This window comes from Lacerta agilis, chromosome 2 (assembly GCF_009819535.1).
Source record: "Lacerta agilis isolate rLacAgi1 chromosome 2, rLacAgi1.pri, whole genome shotgun sequence".
NCBI lineage: Eukaryota > Metazoa > Chordata > Lepidosauria > Squamata > Lacertidae > Lacerta > Lacerta agilis.
Window position 1 is genome coordinate 117,137,260 of NC_046313.1, and position 16,265 is coordinate 117,153,524.

At 45.4% G+C, this 16,265-nt stretch overlaps 1 protein-coding gene across 1 annotated transcript in view; it reads right to left on the bottom strand.

The window, feature by feature from the left end:
• LOC117042572 (alpha-2-macroglobulin-like) overlaps positions 1 to 16,265 on the bottom strand; it is a 100,450-nt gene that overhangs the window by 58,684 nt on the left and 25,501 nt on the right. The window contains exons 13-19 of the mRNA XM_033142111.1: positions 15,178 to 15,287; positions 13,471 to 13,632; positions 12,611 to 12,832; positions 11,764 to 11,833; positions 5,634 to 5,776; positions 3,990 to 4,139; positions 1,131 to 1,298 (exon numbers count right to left, since the gene is read on the bottom strand). Of these exons, the coding sequence (XP_032998002.1) occupies positions 1,131 to 1,298; positions 3,990 to 4,139; positions 5,634 to 5,776; positions 11,764 to 11,833; positions 12,611 to 12,832; positions 13,471 to 13,632; positions 15,178 to 15,287 (1,025 nt within the window). The remainder of the gene's footprint in view (positions 1 to 1,130; positions 1,299 to 3,989; positions 4,140 to 5,633; positions 5,777 to 11,763; positions 11,834 to 12,610; positions 12,833 to 13,470; positions 13,633 to 15,177; positions 15,288 to 16,265) is intronic.

The following is a 16,265-nucleotide window of genomic DNA, read 5'->3' on the forward strand; positions in this document are numbered from 1 at the left end:
TAGCACCTTAGAGACCAACTGAGTTGGTTCTTGGTATGAGCTTTCGTGTGCATGCACACTTCTTCAGATACACTGAAACAGAAGTCACCAGACCCTTATATATAGTGAGAGGATGGGGAGGGGTATTACTCAGAATGGTGGTGGGAATGGGTGATTGGCTGATAGGTGTGGTAAACCTGTTGACGACTGTAAACAACTGCAGTTGGTCTTATAGGAAAAAGCAAGGGTGGAGATGGTTAAAATAGCTTTTTCATGTACAATGAGATAAGAATCCAATGTCTCTATTCAGACCAAGTCCCACCATGGTTTTAAGTTTGGTTGTTGTTGTTCAGTCGTTCAGTCGTGTCCGACTCTTCGTGACCCCATGGACCAGAGCACGCCAGGCACGCCTATCCTTCACTGCCTCTCGCAGTTTGGCCAAACTCATGTTAGTAGCTTCGAGAACACTGTCAAGTTTGGTAATAAGTTGCAATTCAGCAACTTCTCTTTCCAGTCTCTTTCTGAAATTCCTTTGTAATAAGACAGCTACTTTGAGATCTTGTACAGAATGTCCAGGTAGATTGAAGTGTTCTCCTACTGGTTTCTCTGTCTTGTGATTCCTGATGTCAGATTTATGCCCATTTATCCTTTGGCATAGGGTTTGGCCTGTTTGTCCAATATAGAGAGCTGAAGGGCACTGTTGGCATTTGATGGCATACACAATGTTAGAAGATGAGCAACTAAATAGTCCCGAGATGGTATGTTTGATGTTGTTGGGGCCAGTAATGGTGTTGTCCGGGTGTATGTGGCAGCAAAGTTGGCATCTGGGTTTATTGCAGGCTCTGGTACCAGTGTCCATGGAATCACTGCTGCATGCGACATATGCGGGGTGGAATGCAACATGATGCTTCCTTACAGCCCTAGATTTTGGGTGGCTGAGCTGCCACTGTCACATGGTGGGTCCCTACAATGTGCCCTCCTTTTCCTGGCAGACATTTCACTCCCCCCAAAATCATAGAGTAGGAGGGGACCACAAGGATCACCTAGCCCAAACTCCTGCAATGCAAGACTCTTTCGCCCACATGGGGCTCAAACCCATGGCCCTGTGATTAAGAGTCTCATGCCAATGCAGTGGGTCCTTTGGCACTCACCTTGAGAATGTCATAGACGTCAGCTTCATTCCAGTTAAAAGGTCTGTCGCTGATGTCTCCCACAACCATATTTTTCCCATCCATACATGGACCAACTCTCGTTTCAGCCAGATCGTCCTGCCTGTAGACGTAATCTCGGAGGTTCTTCACGGGGAGCAGATCATAAACCTGACCACAAAAGTAGCCACAATTCAGCATGTCCTAAAATGAGGCCATTGTTACTATCCAACCAACCACAGTTTCAACACCTCTTGCAAAGTTGAAATAAAAATAAATAAATTGTCCAGTAGCACCTTAGAGACCAACTAAGTTTGTTCTGGTATAAGCTTTCGTATGCATACACACTTCTTCAGATACACTGAAGCAGAAGTAACCATACCCTTATATATAGTAGGAGGGCAGGGTGGGGTATTTCTCAGAAGGGTAGTAGGAGATGGGTTACTGGCTCAATGGGTATGGTAAATGAAATATACTCGGAGTCAAGTGTGAATTTCATGCTCTTTATTCAGCTCATAGTAGTGAGGAATGCAGTTCCCCCAAAACGTTTGCTTTATATACACTATTTACACAATGGGCCCCACGTGATTGGCTAATTCCAGGATACTCCTGTATGCCAATCGGAGTGCGGATTCACTTCCACCTGGAGATGGATTGGGTGGCTCCTGCAGACCAATCAGACTGCTGCAATCTCAATCCTATTGTTCTGGGACCAATCAGACTGCTGCAATCTCAATCGTATTGTTCTGGGACCAGTCAGACTGCTGCAATCTCAATCCTATTGTTCTAGGACCAGTCAGACTACTGCATTTTGGATCCTATTCAACTCAGTACATAACAGTAAACCTGTTGACAACTGTTAACAACACCAATCCAACACCTGTGTGGTGTAGTGGTTAAGAGCGGTAGACTCGTAATCTGGGGAACCGGGTTCGCGTCTCCGCTCCTCCACATGCAGCTGCTGGGTGACCTTGGGCTAGTCACACTTCTCTGAAGTCTCTCAGCCCCACTCACCTCACAGAGTGTTTGTTGCGGGGGAGGAAGGGAAAGGAGAATGTTAGCCGCTTTGAGACTCCTTCGGGTAGTGATAAAGCGGGATATCAAATCCAAACTCCTCCTCCTCTTCTTCTAGGGGTGAAGTCATCAGCAGACCTCTCTGCTATTGCTTCCAGGGGATTGCAGACTCCATTACAGAGGCCACACATTCATAGAATCACCTTCTTAGGAAGGGACCAGGGGCGTAGGGACGGAAATTTAGGTACTCTGTATAGTGCAATTGCATATCAAGTCATTTCTATTATATAATTCCATTTGTTGTGTATTGATTCAAGGGTTATCATATCTGATTACTATTGTCTGTATTCACATTAGGGGAAAGTAACTGCTTTCCTGTTCCAGAAGGAACAGCTACTATTGGTTCATTCAAGTTGCTGCATTTGGATCCTCAGTCTTATTGGTTCCCACCAAAAGGCAGCTTTGTGATTGCTTGAGATTGTTCCCTCCAAAATGTATCGTCTACTGTCCCTATAAATGTATCTCCCTCTCCTCAGTTCCCCAGTCTTGTTTGTCTGAATAAAGAGTGTTACATGAAGAAGCTGTCTCCTGCCTGCTCTGTCAGAGATGAAATCACTTGCTGAATCACGATCCCCATGTTACAACAGCATGCGCACAGAGCGACGCTTCCACCCGGGTGGCTCAGGTAACGCAGTGGGGGGTTTTTTGCCACTGCGCTCCCTGAGTGGAGCCGGCCCCGGGGCATGGAGAGGGGCGGGCCAGTGAGCGGGATGACACCCTTCCTCGCTGGCCCGCCCCTCTCCATTTCCCGCCACCTCAGGGAGCGCAGTGGCGAAAAAAGCCGCAGTGGCGAAAAAAGCCACTGAAAGGGGGAAAGCCCCCTCTTTCAGCAGCTTTTTTTCACTGCTGGCTATAGGCGGGGGGCGGAGCCCCGCCCCAAGTGTCCCCCCCCCAGGGTGCTACCCAGGGCAGCCCGCCTGCTCCACGCCTGGAAGGGAGCCCAATGGATCATCTGGTCAGACTCCCTGCAATGTGCAAATCTCAACTACATCATACAATACATCCAACCTCTGCTTAAAAACCTCCAACGAAAGGGAGCCCACCACCTTCCAAGTTAGTCTGTCCTACTCTAGAACAGCTCTGACCACCAGAAAGTTATTCCCAATATTTGGTTGGAATATCCTTTCTTGTAATTTGGAGCCATTGACTCGGGTCCCGCCCTCCGCAGCAGCAGAAAACAAGCTTGCCCTATCTTCAGCCTCACCCCTCAGTCTTCCCTTTCCCCAGGCTAAACATACTGGTACTCAACTATGCCTCGTGAGACTTGGTTTCCGGGACACAGTTTGGACAGAAAGGAACGGGTCCATTCAACACTTTGCCAAACTTTTTCAAAAGTGGATACAGAAGTCCTATGCATCCCCGGTCCTCAGTTTATCAGTCCGGCATATAACTGGGATGAAACTTAGTTTTTTAAAATTGTTGCATGCACCCCAGTCTCTGAAAAACGAGAGACTCCAGAGGTTCTAGTGATTATCCAGAGTTTGGCTCCCTTGGGAAAGGAAGTGTTTTTGGAGATATATGGCCTTGCCCCTACAATTGAGGGGGCCAGGGCCATGCGACATCAGCACACTGGGCCATAGCTGTCAACTTTTCCCTTTTTAAGAGGGAAATACCCTTATTCCGAATAGGATTCCTTGCAAGAAAAGGGGAAAGTTGACAGCTCTGCTCTGGGCATACATGCCACCTGGCTCGTGTACATGACATCAGCACACCCCACGGCAGGGGAGCGCAAAAGTGGCTCTAGGAATGTGACACCTGAAGACAGCTTCAGAAGCAGATTTGACTCACAGTCTTAGGGGATATCTGAGCTTCAGGCTTCAAGAGAAAGACACTCTTATCCACAGCATGGACAGCACAAAGGGAGCCTTTGGAGGCCGCAAGATGGACGTGAGTTTTGCTGGCAGGGAGGCCTTCAGCATCAGAGAACCGCAGATTCACCTGGAGGCATAAAGGACATTTGAACAAAAATTGTGAAAACAGGTTATTTATTGGGGCGGAGTGATTTTTGAAGCTGTTGTTAAAGTTGCAAAACAACAAAGCACGGGGCGGAGCAATGGATAATTTCTGAAACAACAAAGGGATATCAACCCCGCCCAAGGCACGATGGAGAACAGCAACAACTCGGAAAAGATAGCCTTACATTTTACAAGGACAGGAAGGAACACTGCAGAATAATTGCCACACACAGGAACAACAAGGATATAGTTGGGGTGCCTGACTTGTAGATCTATAAATCATTTAATGTGTCAACACAAATGGAAGTTATTAATATTGCAGTTGATGGATAAGGGATTATTATTTTGAACAGAATGTAATTGAAATTACCGGTAATAAGATTTTGGAACGCAGAAATATGGAAAATCATCAAACCATCAAGTCTTGCATGTGGGGGGGCCACCTAAATTATATAATTTGGTATTTGAATGATTGGCTGGGAAAACCCAGCCAGATGGACAGGGTACTACTACTACTACTACTACTAATAATAATAATAATAATAATAATAAATTAGTAATTGTATTACAATTTGGTATTGCTATAATGAGGTTATTATTGGATTGTAATTGAATTAATAAAAATTATTATTAGAAAGGGAATTTGAAGAGTTCATTCTATTACATGACAGCACAGAGATAATCCCTCCTGGGATTTGTTTTCTCAGCTTGGGTTGCCCTCCTCAGCTGCCAACAAGTTAATATTCTGCTGGTCCAGATGGAAAAAAATGGTGCTCTATGGACTACCAAGTGCAAAGGTTTATGCCGGAGAGGGAACAGACAACCTCATGGCCACGTCTGCCCCGGGCCTCAGAGATTCCCCACCAGGGGCGTAGCAAGGTAAATTGGTACCCGGGGGCAAAAAAAATTTGTCAACCCCCCCCCAGGCATGAGAAGGTCAGGTGGTACCTGGTGCGGAAAATTTCTTGTCAACCCCCCCATTGACCCCCCCCCCCGCAAAAAATGGTTTCATATTTTCTTACAAAGGAATAATAACAAGTAATATTTAAAAAAAAAACTTTTATTTATTCCCCGGCCAAAGTCAGGCTCAGGGTGGCTAACATCAGATACATAACATTGGTATAAAATCAAACAAGAATTAAATTACCTTCTAAAAACATCTTAAAATCAAATTTAAGTCTAATTAGATGGCTTTCCACAGGGTTAGGGTTGGGAACAGTAAGTGTTCTCTGAACTGAAATTTCAGCCTTCATGACATAGGAGGAGGAGGGTCAAGATATTAACCGTTATGTATGACATTTCATATATAGCTGCATAATCCCTAGTATAGTAAGATAAGACCTTCGGAGCAGGCATTTAAAAAAAAATGTTTTTTAAAAAAATTGTTCCTTGATAATTTGTCACCCTCTCCATTATGGAACCCGGGGCGGCCCGCCCCCCACCCCCCTTGCTACGCCCCTGGTCCCCACAACCATACCTTGTTTGCAAAGCAGTTCTCCACGGTGAAATCTGCCGAATGAGCCACTACTTCTTCACTGGGCAAAACCGTGTAGAGAAGCAAACGAGCCAACGGAGCAAAGTCCATGTTAACAGAGAGGTCCAGAGAAAACACCCCTTTGGCTGGTAGATAACGAAATGTTAGTGTAAGTCTAAAAATTTACCTGAAATGATCCGTGCATAGTTTTGCCCCTAACAACAAATTTGCCCCTAGCAACAAGTTTTCTGCTAGCAACAGGTCTTCCCCAGCAACAAGCAGGGTTTCCGTAGCAACAGACTTCTTTATTAGACAGGCTCTGAAGGAGGAGGTGTGGTTGCTACTCTGCTCAGATGGCTGCAGACAGGACCGGTGCTAGGGTTTTATGCACCTTAGGCAAGATCACCTTCTGGCGCCCCCCTCCCCCGCCAATCTGCCGCTGGCGGAGGGGGTGGAGAAGCCCGATTTCGGGCTGCTCCCCCCTCCACTGCCACTCTGCCGCTGGGGGAGGGGGCGGAGAAGCCCGATTTTAGGCTGCTCCCCCCTCCCCCGTCACTCCGCCGCTTGCAGAGCAGCGGCGGGGGGCAGCGGGGCAGGCTGGCCAGCACCCCCTCCATTTTGGCGCCCTAGGTAATTGCGTAGTTCGCCTTAATTGATGTGCAGGCCCTGGCTGCAGAGCAGGGAGGAGGAATGATTCTCTGTACATAGACAGGTAGGTAGCCGTGTTGGTCTGCCATAGTCAAAACAAAATAAAATGAAAAAAATTCCTTCCAGTAGCACCTTAGAGACCAACTGTTTGTTCTTGGTATGAGCTTTCGTGTATATCTGAGGGAGTGTGCATGAAAAAGGAAGGTCATACCAAGAACAAACTTAGTTGGTCTCTAAGGTGCTACTGGAAGGAATTCTCTGTACATAGTTTTACTTTATTTTCGTGGCTTTGTTGATCCTGTTCAGTCTTTTAAATGCAGTCAATGGTCTGAGTGAAATGTCTTTGAAATGTCGATGTGGGATAATTCCTTTCTGGGCTAAATAAGCTTTCCCCTCTAGAATTTTGGTTGGAATTCTATGACTGCCAAATCTTAGAAGTATTTTTTTAGAATATCCATCGTTGACGAGCCTCTTGATTGCTTTTAAATCAATGCTTCCACTGTCAAGGCCTAGAAGCAGATTCAGATGATGCCTGGCCCAGGTAGTTGATTCCCAGTAAGGTAGAGGCCCTCTATATGGAAAAATATGCAGAACTATCACACATGGTCTCAGTACCAGGTTGACTGGGTGAAGGAGATTTCCTCTGGTTTTTGGCAGGTTTACAGATGTACGTTTGTGTTTGTTCTGCTTATCTCTAGGGCTTGTTAAGGGAGGCAAAAAGGGGATAGATTGCCTCTTATCGTCTAAGTTATCCAACTTCTTGGAGATGTTTTGTAATTGTTCAAAGATTTTTTGAACTGTTTGAGCGGTCAATAAACAGCATTCCTCCGGCAGGTCCACCTTTCTATCAATCAATCTTTGTGCCTCGATTAAGGGGTTAATAGCTTTAACATGCACTGGATTATGGAGAAAGCTAGAGAGTTCCAGAAAAACATCTACTTCTGCTTCATTGACTACGCAAAAGCATTTGACTGTGTCGACCACAGCAAACTATGGCAAGTTCTTAAAGAAATGGGAGTGCCGGATCACCTCATTTGTCTCCTGAGAAATCTCTATGTGGGACAAGAAGCTACAGTTAGAACTGGATATGGAACAACTGATTGGTTCAAAATTGGGAAAGGAGTACGACAAGGCTGTATATTGTCTCCCTGCTTATTTAACTTATATGCAGAATTCATCATGCGAAAGGCTGGACTGGATGAATCCCAAACCGGAATTAAGATTGCGGGAAAAAATATCAACAACCTCAGATATGCTGATGATACTACCTTGATGGCAGAAAGTGAGGAGGAATTAAAGAACCTTTTAATGAGGGTGAAAGAGGAGAGCGCAAAATATGGTCTGAAGCTCAACATCAAAAAAACTAAGATCATGGCCACTGGTCCCATCACCTCCTGGCAAATAGAAGGGGAAGAAATGGGCACTTCCGGCGGCGACGCCATCGCGGAGCGGTCGTGGGTTGCCTCGGCTGCGAGGCGACCCAGTCCGTCCCGGGGGTTGGAGCCCCGCTACCGCAAAGCGGGGCTCCGGTGGGGTGCGGGAAGAGCGTCCCGCACCCCGGGCTCCCCGGCTGTGCCCACTATGGCTCTGAACCCTTCCCTCGCTCCCCCTGTAAAGGGGGAGTGGGGGTGAAGGGACAACGGAGCCGGGCTATAGGGGATATGCCCCAACCGGGACGTGGAGCGGCGGTCACCCCCGCGACGAGCGTCTAAGTTCTACCTGTCAAGTTTGGAACGAAAGAAACCCGGTGATCATGAGTACTCGATTGGACTAATTTCTGTGCCTTTTTAACGATCCGGGAGACATTTGGAAAGGAAGCCTGCCTCCCTCCCTTCGGCGGCAAGAAAATAACGGTTTATGATACTGTTGCTACTAAGACAGTTAAAATGTTTCGATTTTTTCACGAGTGAGTCTACTTAGATCTCCCCTTGGGGGTGAAAAGGATGGAAAATATCCCTCTTTAAAGTTTTCGTCTTTGCGCCCTGGTTTCAGGGAAAATGGCTACGAAAAGTTTGAGTTGAAGCGGAAAACTACTGGCATAAAATGGAGAACATAGAAATAGAAACTGAAATTTGATACCTATCCCCCTTCTCATCATGTTGGACTTTGTTTTTGAACTTGTTTTGAACTCTGGACTAACGGATGAACAAAGGCTTATCATTTTGAAACTGGAACTGCTTAATCAGAAATTGAAGGTTTTGAGTGGGGACATGAGAAAAAATCTACTTCCCACAGAGGAGACCTTTCAAGTTTTCGATACCATGGAAGAGAGCCTTTGCAAAGAGCTGAAGGGGATGTTGGAAGAATGGAGAGAGATGGTTTGGCGACTCCGGGAAAAAGAAACGTCCTTTGGGGGTGGCAGCCCCGGGACGGTGAGGTTTGTTATATCCAGCCCCCGAGGTGAGAGCTCGGGAGTGAGGGACAAAGAATTAAGATTTCTACAAATAAAAGAAGAATGCAACGTTGAATCGGAGAAGCTGAAAGAAGAAGAACTGCGTACCCTGATGCTCGATGCAAGGACTGTTGGGGACTATGTCTGGATCTGTGGATGTACAAAAAAAGAGGACAATTGGAGGTTTGGATCCGGTGAAAGATGGAAATGGACAATGGACAGAGGGGGAATAGGGTGAAGTATTAAGTGTAAAATTTAAATGGTCTGTCTTGGTAATCTGAAATCGGAGGGTTAAGACATTAAGTTTTATTTTATTTTATTTTAATAAGAAAAGGGATATTCTGAATTTTATGTTATTAGCAGCAGTATAAGGGATAGAAGAAGTTAGTATAGATCTGATTTAAGAATAATTTGTTAAGGTTTAAAGATTTGTTATTAACCATTATGGATTAAGATGATTGTTTAGATTTGAACTTTCTTTAAATGAATTTAATTTTTTGGGAGAGATGATGTTATTAAAGTAGAATCTGGATTTAAAACCGAAGGAGAGAAGGCAGGGGAAGTCAATCGTCAAGATTCGGAACTAGAATTTTTTTTTTCCATGTATGTAAACAAGAAGAAGAATCCTGGCTATGTTTGTATTTGTTTTATATATGTAGGTGTGGGTTGGGTTTATGTTTTGTTATGAAAATGCCAATAAATTCTTCTAAAAAATGAAATGGAGGCAGTGAGAGATTTCACTTTCTTGGGTTCCATGATCACTGCAGATGGTGACAGCAGTCACGAAATTAGAAGACGCCTGCTTCTTGGGAGAAAAGCAATGACAAACCTAGACAGCATCTTAAAAAGCAAAGACATCACCTTGCCGACAAAGGTCCGTATAGTTAAAGCTATGGTTTTCCCAGTAGTAATGTACGGAAGTGAGAGCTGGACCATCAAGAAGGCTGATCGCCGAAGAATTGATGCTTTTGAATTATGGTGCTGGAGGAGACTCTTGAGAGTCCCATGGACTGCAAGAAGATCAAACCTATCCATTCTCAAAGAAATCAGCCCAGAGTGCTCAGTAGAAGGACAGATCCTGAATTTGAGGGTCCAGTACTTTGGCCACCTCATGAGAAGAGAAGACTCCCTAGAAAAGACCCTGATGTTGGGAAAGATGGAGGGCACAAGGAGAAGGGGACGACAGAGGATGAGATGGTTGGACAGTGTTCTCGAAGCTACTAACATGAGTTTGGCCAAACTGCGAGAGGCAGTGAAGGATAGGCGTGCCTGGCGTGCTCTGGTCCATGGGGTCACGAAGAGTCGGACATGACTGAACGACTGAACAACAATAAGCTTTATCCTTCTCATTTATTGCTGGAAATATCTCTTCAACTGTTTCTTCATGCAAAGAATTGAAGAGTTTTTTTGGAGGAGATATGGGCTGTTTTTGAGGCAGCAGATAATTGTCTAAATTACTCTGTTTGAGACCTGGAGACCCTATGTCAGTTTCCGTATCAGGACATCTGGGTCTTTTAGTTCCTCTCATTACTGGATTCTTCTTAGAACAGTGAGGCCAAACTTCTGGGTAGAATACTAGGGTTCCAAGTCACAATCTCATTCGGTCTTAAGTGGTCTGCAGCAAAGGTTTTAAGTTGTGAGATAATAAGAGATACATGAAAGTCAGGAGGAATTTAAGGCTGAGTCCAATTAGGGCACTCCTTTGAAGTGATTCTTCCTCTCCTTCTCACTCAGTTTGTTGAAAATAATTTGGAGGTTGGGGGATCGAAGGACTTAGAAGTGGTGAAGGAGTTTGTGGGTTGACAGCTTTGAGAGTTAAAAGCCTTAAGTTTTTAAAAGTTAGAGTTAAAAGAAATTAAGGTTAAAGTCCTTAAAAGTTCTTGGAATGAGTTGATGCGAGGAGTCAACAGGAAGCCCGGGCGGGAATGCCAGGTAGGTTACTTAACTTCATTAAGATTAAATCACGGCACCAGGGCAGTCAAAGTATTCAAAAATACAACAGCTTCACCTTTGATTTAGAAGGGTAAAAACGCTAAAAGAAACAGAAGGGGAGGACCAACAACAAAGGCTTATAGTTGAAGATTTCTTTGAGCAAAATATTGTGGCAGCAGTAAATAAAATTTGCTCTCCCATATTCTACGATTTAAATATCCTAGATAGCAGGGTCAACTATGTTACTAAACTAATAATACCAGCCCAACGTAGGGCATTTATGTTGGCCCGACTGAATATCTTTCCCTCGGCATTTGTCAGGGATAGATATCAGAATATTCCCAGAAACAAGAGATACTGCAGATGTTCCCTGAATGTCCCGGACACTGTGGAGCATATTCTCTTTTATTGTCCACTACACAGTACGCTGCGTGAACGCGTGTTGTCCCCCCTTTTGGACGGTTTGGAACCTCAGCATGGTGGAAGTGTTGGATTCTGTCTCTCTGACATTGACCAAGGGGTGACTGCGGGGGTAGCCGAGTTTTTGGCAGCAGTGCTTCAAGGAGTACCTTAACAGGACAAAATTCTAGATTTTACTAATACACACATACGATCAGCCTATGAGTTTAATTGTTGTTTCTTTGTGTATATATATTTTAAAGTTCCTGTATGTGATTCTTTCTCTCGTGATTTTACATGTAAATGCCTACTAAAGGTTTGATAAGTAGTACTTTATTTTCCTTAGGCCAGCAGTTGTATAAGTTGCAAATGTTAATTCTTCCATCGATACTTTAAGCAGAACTGGAATGGGTGAGGTGTTTATTCCCACAGATGAGCTGAACTGGGAGACTTTCTGGGTGACGCTGCTGACTGAAAAGGGAACCCCAAACGATTGGCATAGCGCACTGACACAAAATTTCCAAGGGGGAAGAGAGGGAGGAGGAGAAAGATTACAATTCATGAGTATAAAATGATATTGTCCATGAATATAAAATTCAGGAAACTCTGAAGCATGTCATGCAAGAACCACAAGGGCACATGGCAGCATATGTGGTGGCATTGTACTAAGGTGTGGGTTTTCGTTATCACCTGGGTTTATAATTTTTTTTTGGAAAGGTCACTAAGAATGAAGGGAGGAAATTGGAATGGGGTGCCACTTACCGGTACCTTCTCTGTGCTCCACAGGCAGAATATGGGTCCCTGATCGGACAGTGTTCCCCTTAGACATCACCTGCATGGAAGGCAGAAAACTCCTGATAAAAGCATAAGATCACAACAGCCTGCTGGGTCAGGCCAATGGCCCATCTAGCTCAGCATTCTGCTCTCACCATGGCCACCCAGTTACCTACAAGCTGGATGAGGATGGAGGACGGAGGCAAACATCTGTTTACAATGATATGCCAGCAGTTCTTATACACAGGAAGCCAGTGACTTCCAGAAACAATCTCTCTCCTGGTAGTACAACATGAATTGCCATTACAGCGGTACCTCGGGTTACGATCTTAATTCGTTCCGGAGGTCCGTTCTTAACCTGAAACCATTCTTAACCTGAGGTACCACTTTAGCTAATGGGGCCTCAAGCTGCTGCTGCCGCCGCGCGATTTCTGTTCTCATCCTGAGGCAAAGTTCTTAACCCGAGGTACTACTTCCAGGTTAGCCGAGTTTGTAACCCGAAGTGTTTGTAACCCGAGGTGTTTGTAACCCGAGGTACCACTGCATGCTTGAGCCTATCTTTGCAATTAGAAATCAAACATAGTCGGCAGCTGAAAATGGATTTGACAACGAGGGAGCCAGTCTAACTTCTCTATGAAAGGAGTAATAATAATAATAATAATAATTTGTTTGTTTGTTTGTTTATACATTTCCCCAGCCACTGTGGGCAACTTCCAATAGAATATTAAAAATAGGATAAAACATCAAACATTAAAAATTTCCCTAAACCGGGCAGCCACTGAGAAGGCCCACTCCCAAGTCCCTACCAAAGAAAGGCCACTCTGTCCAGGCTTACCAAATAGTAAAAGACCACCTCCGGCTCTTTTACGACAGTTGAATTCAGAATATAATGGACCCGGAGCGTCTGAGTCTGACCACAGCTTAAGGGCCCAGGAACACGCTCAATGTGGACGTAGCTTTGGCTTGGTGAATAAAAATGCCAGGCTGAATGAAATGCACTCCGGTGATAGGAATTGATAAAGTGCCGTTCACATGCAGAGTTTGGTTTACAAGTTGCCTGGCAAACAGAAAGAAAGAGGAAAATGGCAGGTGCTCAGGGACTGGAGAAAACAAATCCTTGTTGTTCCTGTATTAGGGAATCATCGGTGCCTTGGTGAGTATGATATCAACTTTGTGATATTACACCAGTTCGAGACTCATCTCAGACCTATTTGCATGCCCAGCAACCAACACACACCTTTAGGAGAAAATAAGAGTCAAAAGTATCAACCCAACAGCCATTTCTGCTATCACTTACACAGTCCCAGCCCTTGGGGGTATTTTTCTAGTCCCAATACATTTCCTGGAGGCGTATTCTGGGTTCAGAAATGGAAAGAGCAAGAATGAAATTAACGGGAAATGGCAAATCCAGAAAAGGTGATGAAGGAGAAAGAGAAAAGAGAAAAGCAGGAATAGCCACAGGAAACTGAAACTCAAAGCATTTTTTAAAAAATCCAACCTCCAATTGATATTGGAGAGGTTAGATGGCCGTCTGTCATGGATGCTTTAGCTGAGATTCCTGCATTGCAGGGGGTTGAACTAGATGACCCTTGGGACCCTTCCAACTTTAAGACATGATTCTATGATATTCCCATGTTTCGTGCTTGCAGAGTATAAATCTGCCTTATTAAGTTCTCAATCCCCTTGAACGCTCACCTCGATCTGGAGTTGAGAACCTGTGAAGTTATCAGTGTCTATGGAAAACTGGGCTCGTCCCTGGTCATCAGTTATGTAGTCGGTGGTGGTTCCAGTTTGATATTCACTAATCTGAATTGTTTCATTGGCAATTGGCACTTTGGCAGCATCCATAAGCTTCACCTAGCAGGGCAAAAGCAATACGTATAGCAGTTTGGTATAATAATAATAATAATAATAATAATAATAATAATAATAATAATTTTATTTATACCCCACCCTCCCTGGCCAGGGCCGGGCTCAGGGCAGCTAATACAAAATATGAATTACAATAAAACGTAATAGAAAAATAGAAAATCCTCATTTTAGTAGTAAGCCCATATGAATTGGGAGGGAGATCAGTGGCGGAGCTAGTTGCTCCGGCACCCAGAATGGTGTGAACCTGGGGGGGCGGGGCTAGCTGCCCGCAAGGGTGAGGCGAACGTCCCAAGGGGTGGGGCAAGCATCCCAGGGGGCGAGGTGAGCGTCCCAGGGGTGCGCCAGCTGCGACGAGCATCCCAGGTGTGCTGTGCTGCCGCCCGCGCTGAGCGTCCCGGGGAGTGTGCCACCTGGGGGCGCACTGCCCACGGCAAGCACCCCGGGGGGGGGCTGCACAGCAATGTCACACACACCCCTCGGGAATGACACCCGGGGTGGGCTGCACCCACCGCACCCTCCTTGCTCCGCCTCTGAGGGAGATGACTATCTGTAGGGGCAGTTCCATGGGCGTACCCAGCAAGGGGCAGGGGGGGCAGCTGCCCCCCTCCGAAGCAAAAAGAAATCAAATGGTTATAAAGTGATGAAACGAAACAAAATTAGGTAGGGCGATGGCGAATAATCAGTTGTTTACCACACTGAAATGGTCACCTAGCGACTGGTAGAGGAATCAATGTCAGCCAGCCAGTGGGATTCAAGGGAGGGAGAGTCCTCTAGCGGGCTCTAGCAGAGAGAAGAGGGAATCTTCTAGAGGGGTCTAGTGAGTTCCACATCACTATATAAACTGAGGCGCCCGCCGCTAGTTCATCAGTATTTTAAGTGCTTTCCCGTCCACCACGGCTACTGTTGAACGATCTTTCGGTACCCTTCGAAGGGTAAAGACCTGGCTCAGAAGTACAATGGGAGAGGACAGACTGACTGGGTTGTGTTTGATGAGCGTCCATCGGAAATTCTTCAAGGAAAAGCAGGACTGGATTGAAACGGAAGTTTGAACAAGTTTTCTTCAAACCCAAGAAAAATGATATTAGTATAAGACATGTAACTAGAATAAAAATTAAAAAAAAAAATTCAAGCAAATAATTGTAATAACTACTGTAATAAAGCACTGCTATAAATATATATAATTTTCTTAAAACGTTGGTTTCATTCGCCTTTTCCGTGCTGAAATGTCACAACCTGAATGACCATGGCTTGCCCCCTGCCGCCCCACTTTTGATCCTGGGTACGCCCCTGGGCAGTTCCATAAGTCCAGGTGGGTGCGGATGCAGATGAAGGTTGAGGACACACAAATAGCATCAGGATTCCAGAGGTGGCATCTCAGGGGTCAGGACTGGAGATGAGGGGTGGGGGCTGAATTGCTAACCACCCTGGCCCACCCTCCTGTTCCAGTGCGTACGGGGAACATTTGTCTTTAAAACAAACATTCAGCTGTGGGGTCGTGCACAGTGGGGATCTCTCAGCCTGCTGCCTTACCTGCCCAGTAAAGGGGATCCCAGACTTGTAGTGAGAGTCCACCTTCTCAAAGGTGATTGTGCTGAAAGTCCTAATGATCCTGATGGAAGCCTCGCCTGTCAATTCCACCCCTGCCAAATAGTCAAAGAGAGGTAGGTACATATAAGCACACATGATGGGACTGCTCAAAGGTGGCGGAATTGTGGAATAATGCATTTGCTGAGTTCTCTTTGGTAAACAAAGAAAGAAAGAAAGAAAGAAAGAAAGAAAGAAAGAAAGAAAGAAAAACTGTTACTCTATCTTTCCACCTGGCAATTTTGAACCAATATGGAAACAGAATGGGAAATGAAAAGTAAATAACTTATTTCTCATCTCTTAAGAGCAGCTCAGGGCTGTATTGCCCAATCCTAGAATATCCTTAATCTTAATATTTTGGATTGCTGGCATTCAGGGGTTTCACAAATTGCCCTTCTTGAAAAAGTACCCAAATGGCAGAACTTGAATGAATAATTTCTTTCTGAATTTCTTTTCAACATGTGGCATGATTTTCTAATGCAAAATATTGAGGCACATGGTCAGTGGCGTTTGCATGTGCAAATGTCTGGTCTATATGGAACCTTTATTCTCAATAATGATGGAACTCACAGGTGGAGAATACTTTTTTTTAATCAATCTTTATTGTTTGTAAAGGGTATCCGTATATGAGATTAAACTTTGTTATCTGTCAGGGAACTGTCCCCGACTCAGTGCAGGGCGGTGGAAGGGCTCTCGGGATGCTACAGAGAGCCCCGGCCCCACCTGACCAGCAGACCTCCTCTTCCAGCAGAGGCAGCAGCGATGTCTCCAGTGGGGAGGGGCAGGCAGCACCGGGTCTGGAGAGCAGAGGCTCTGGGGATGTTGGAGAGACCCCGCACCTCCCTTGCTCAGTGGGCGGGCAGGGAGACACGCCACTTCCGGCGCCCCAAGTGCGCAGGGGAATGAAACGCCGGGAGGGGAGGCAGAGATATGGAATACCGAAACTCTTATGTTGGGGTCACAGCCGGAAGGGGCCACTCCCAGATTCTGCGAGTGACTGATACAGACATGAACTTGTAGCTCTGCACTGTAAA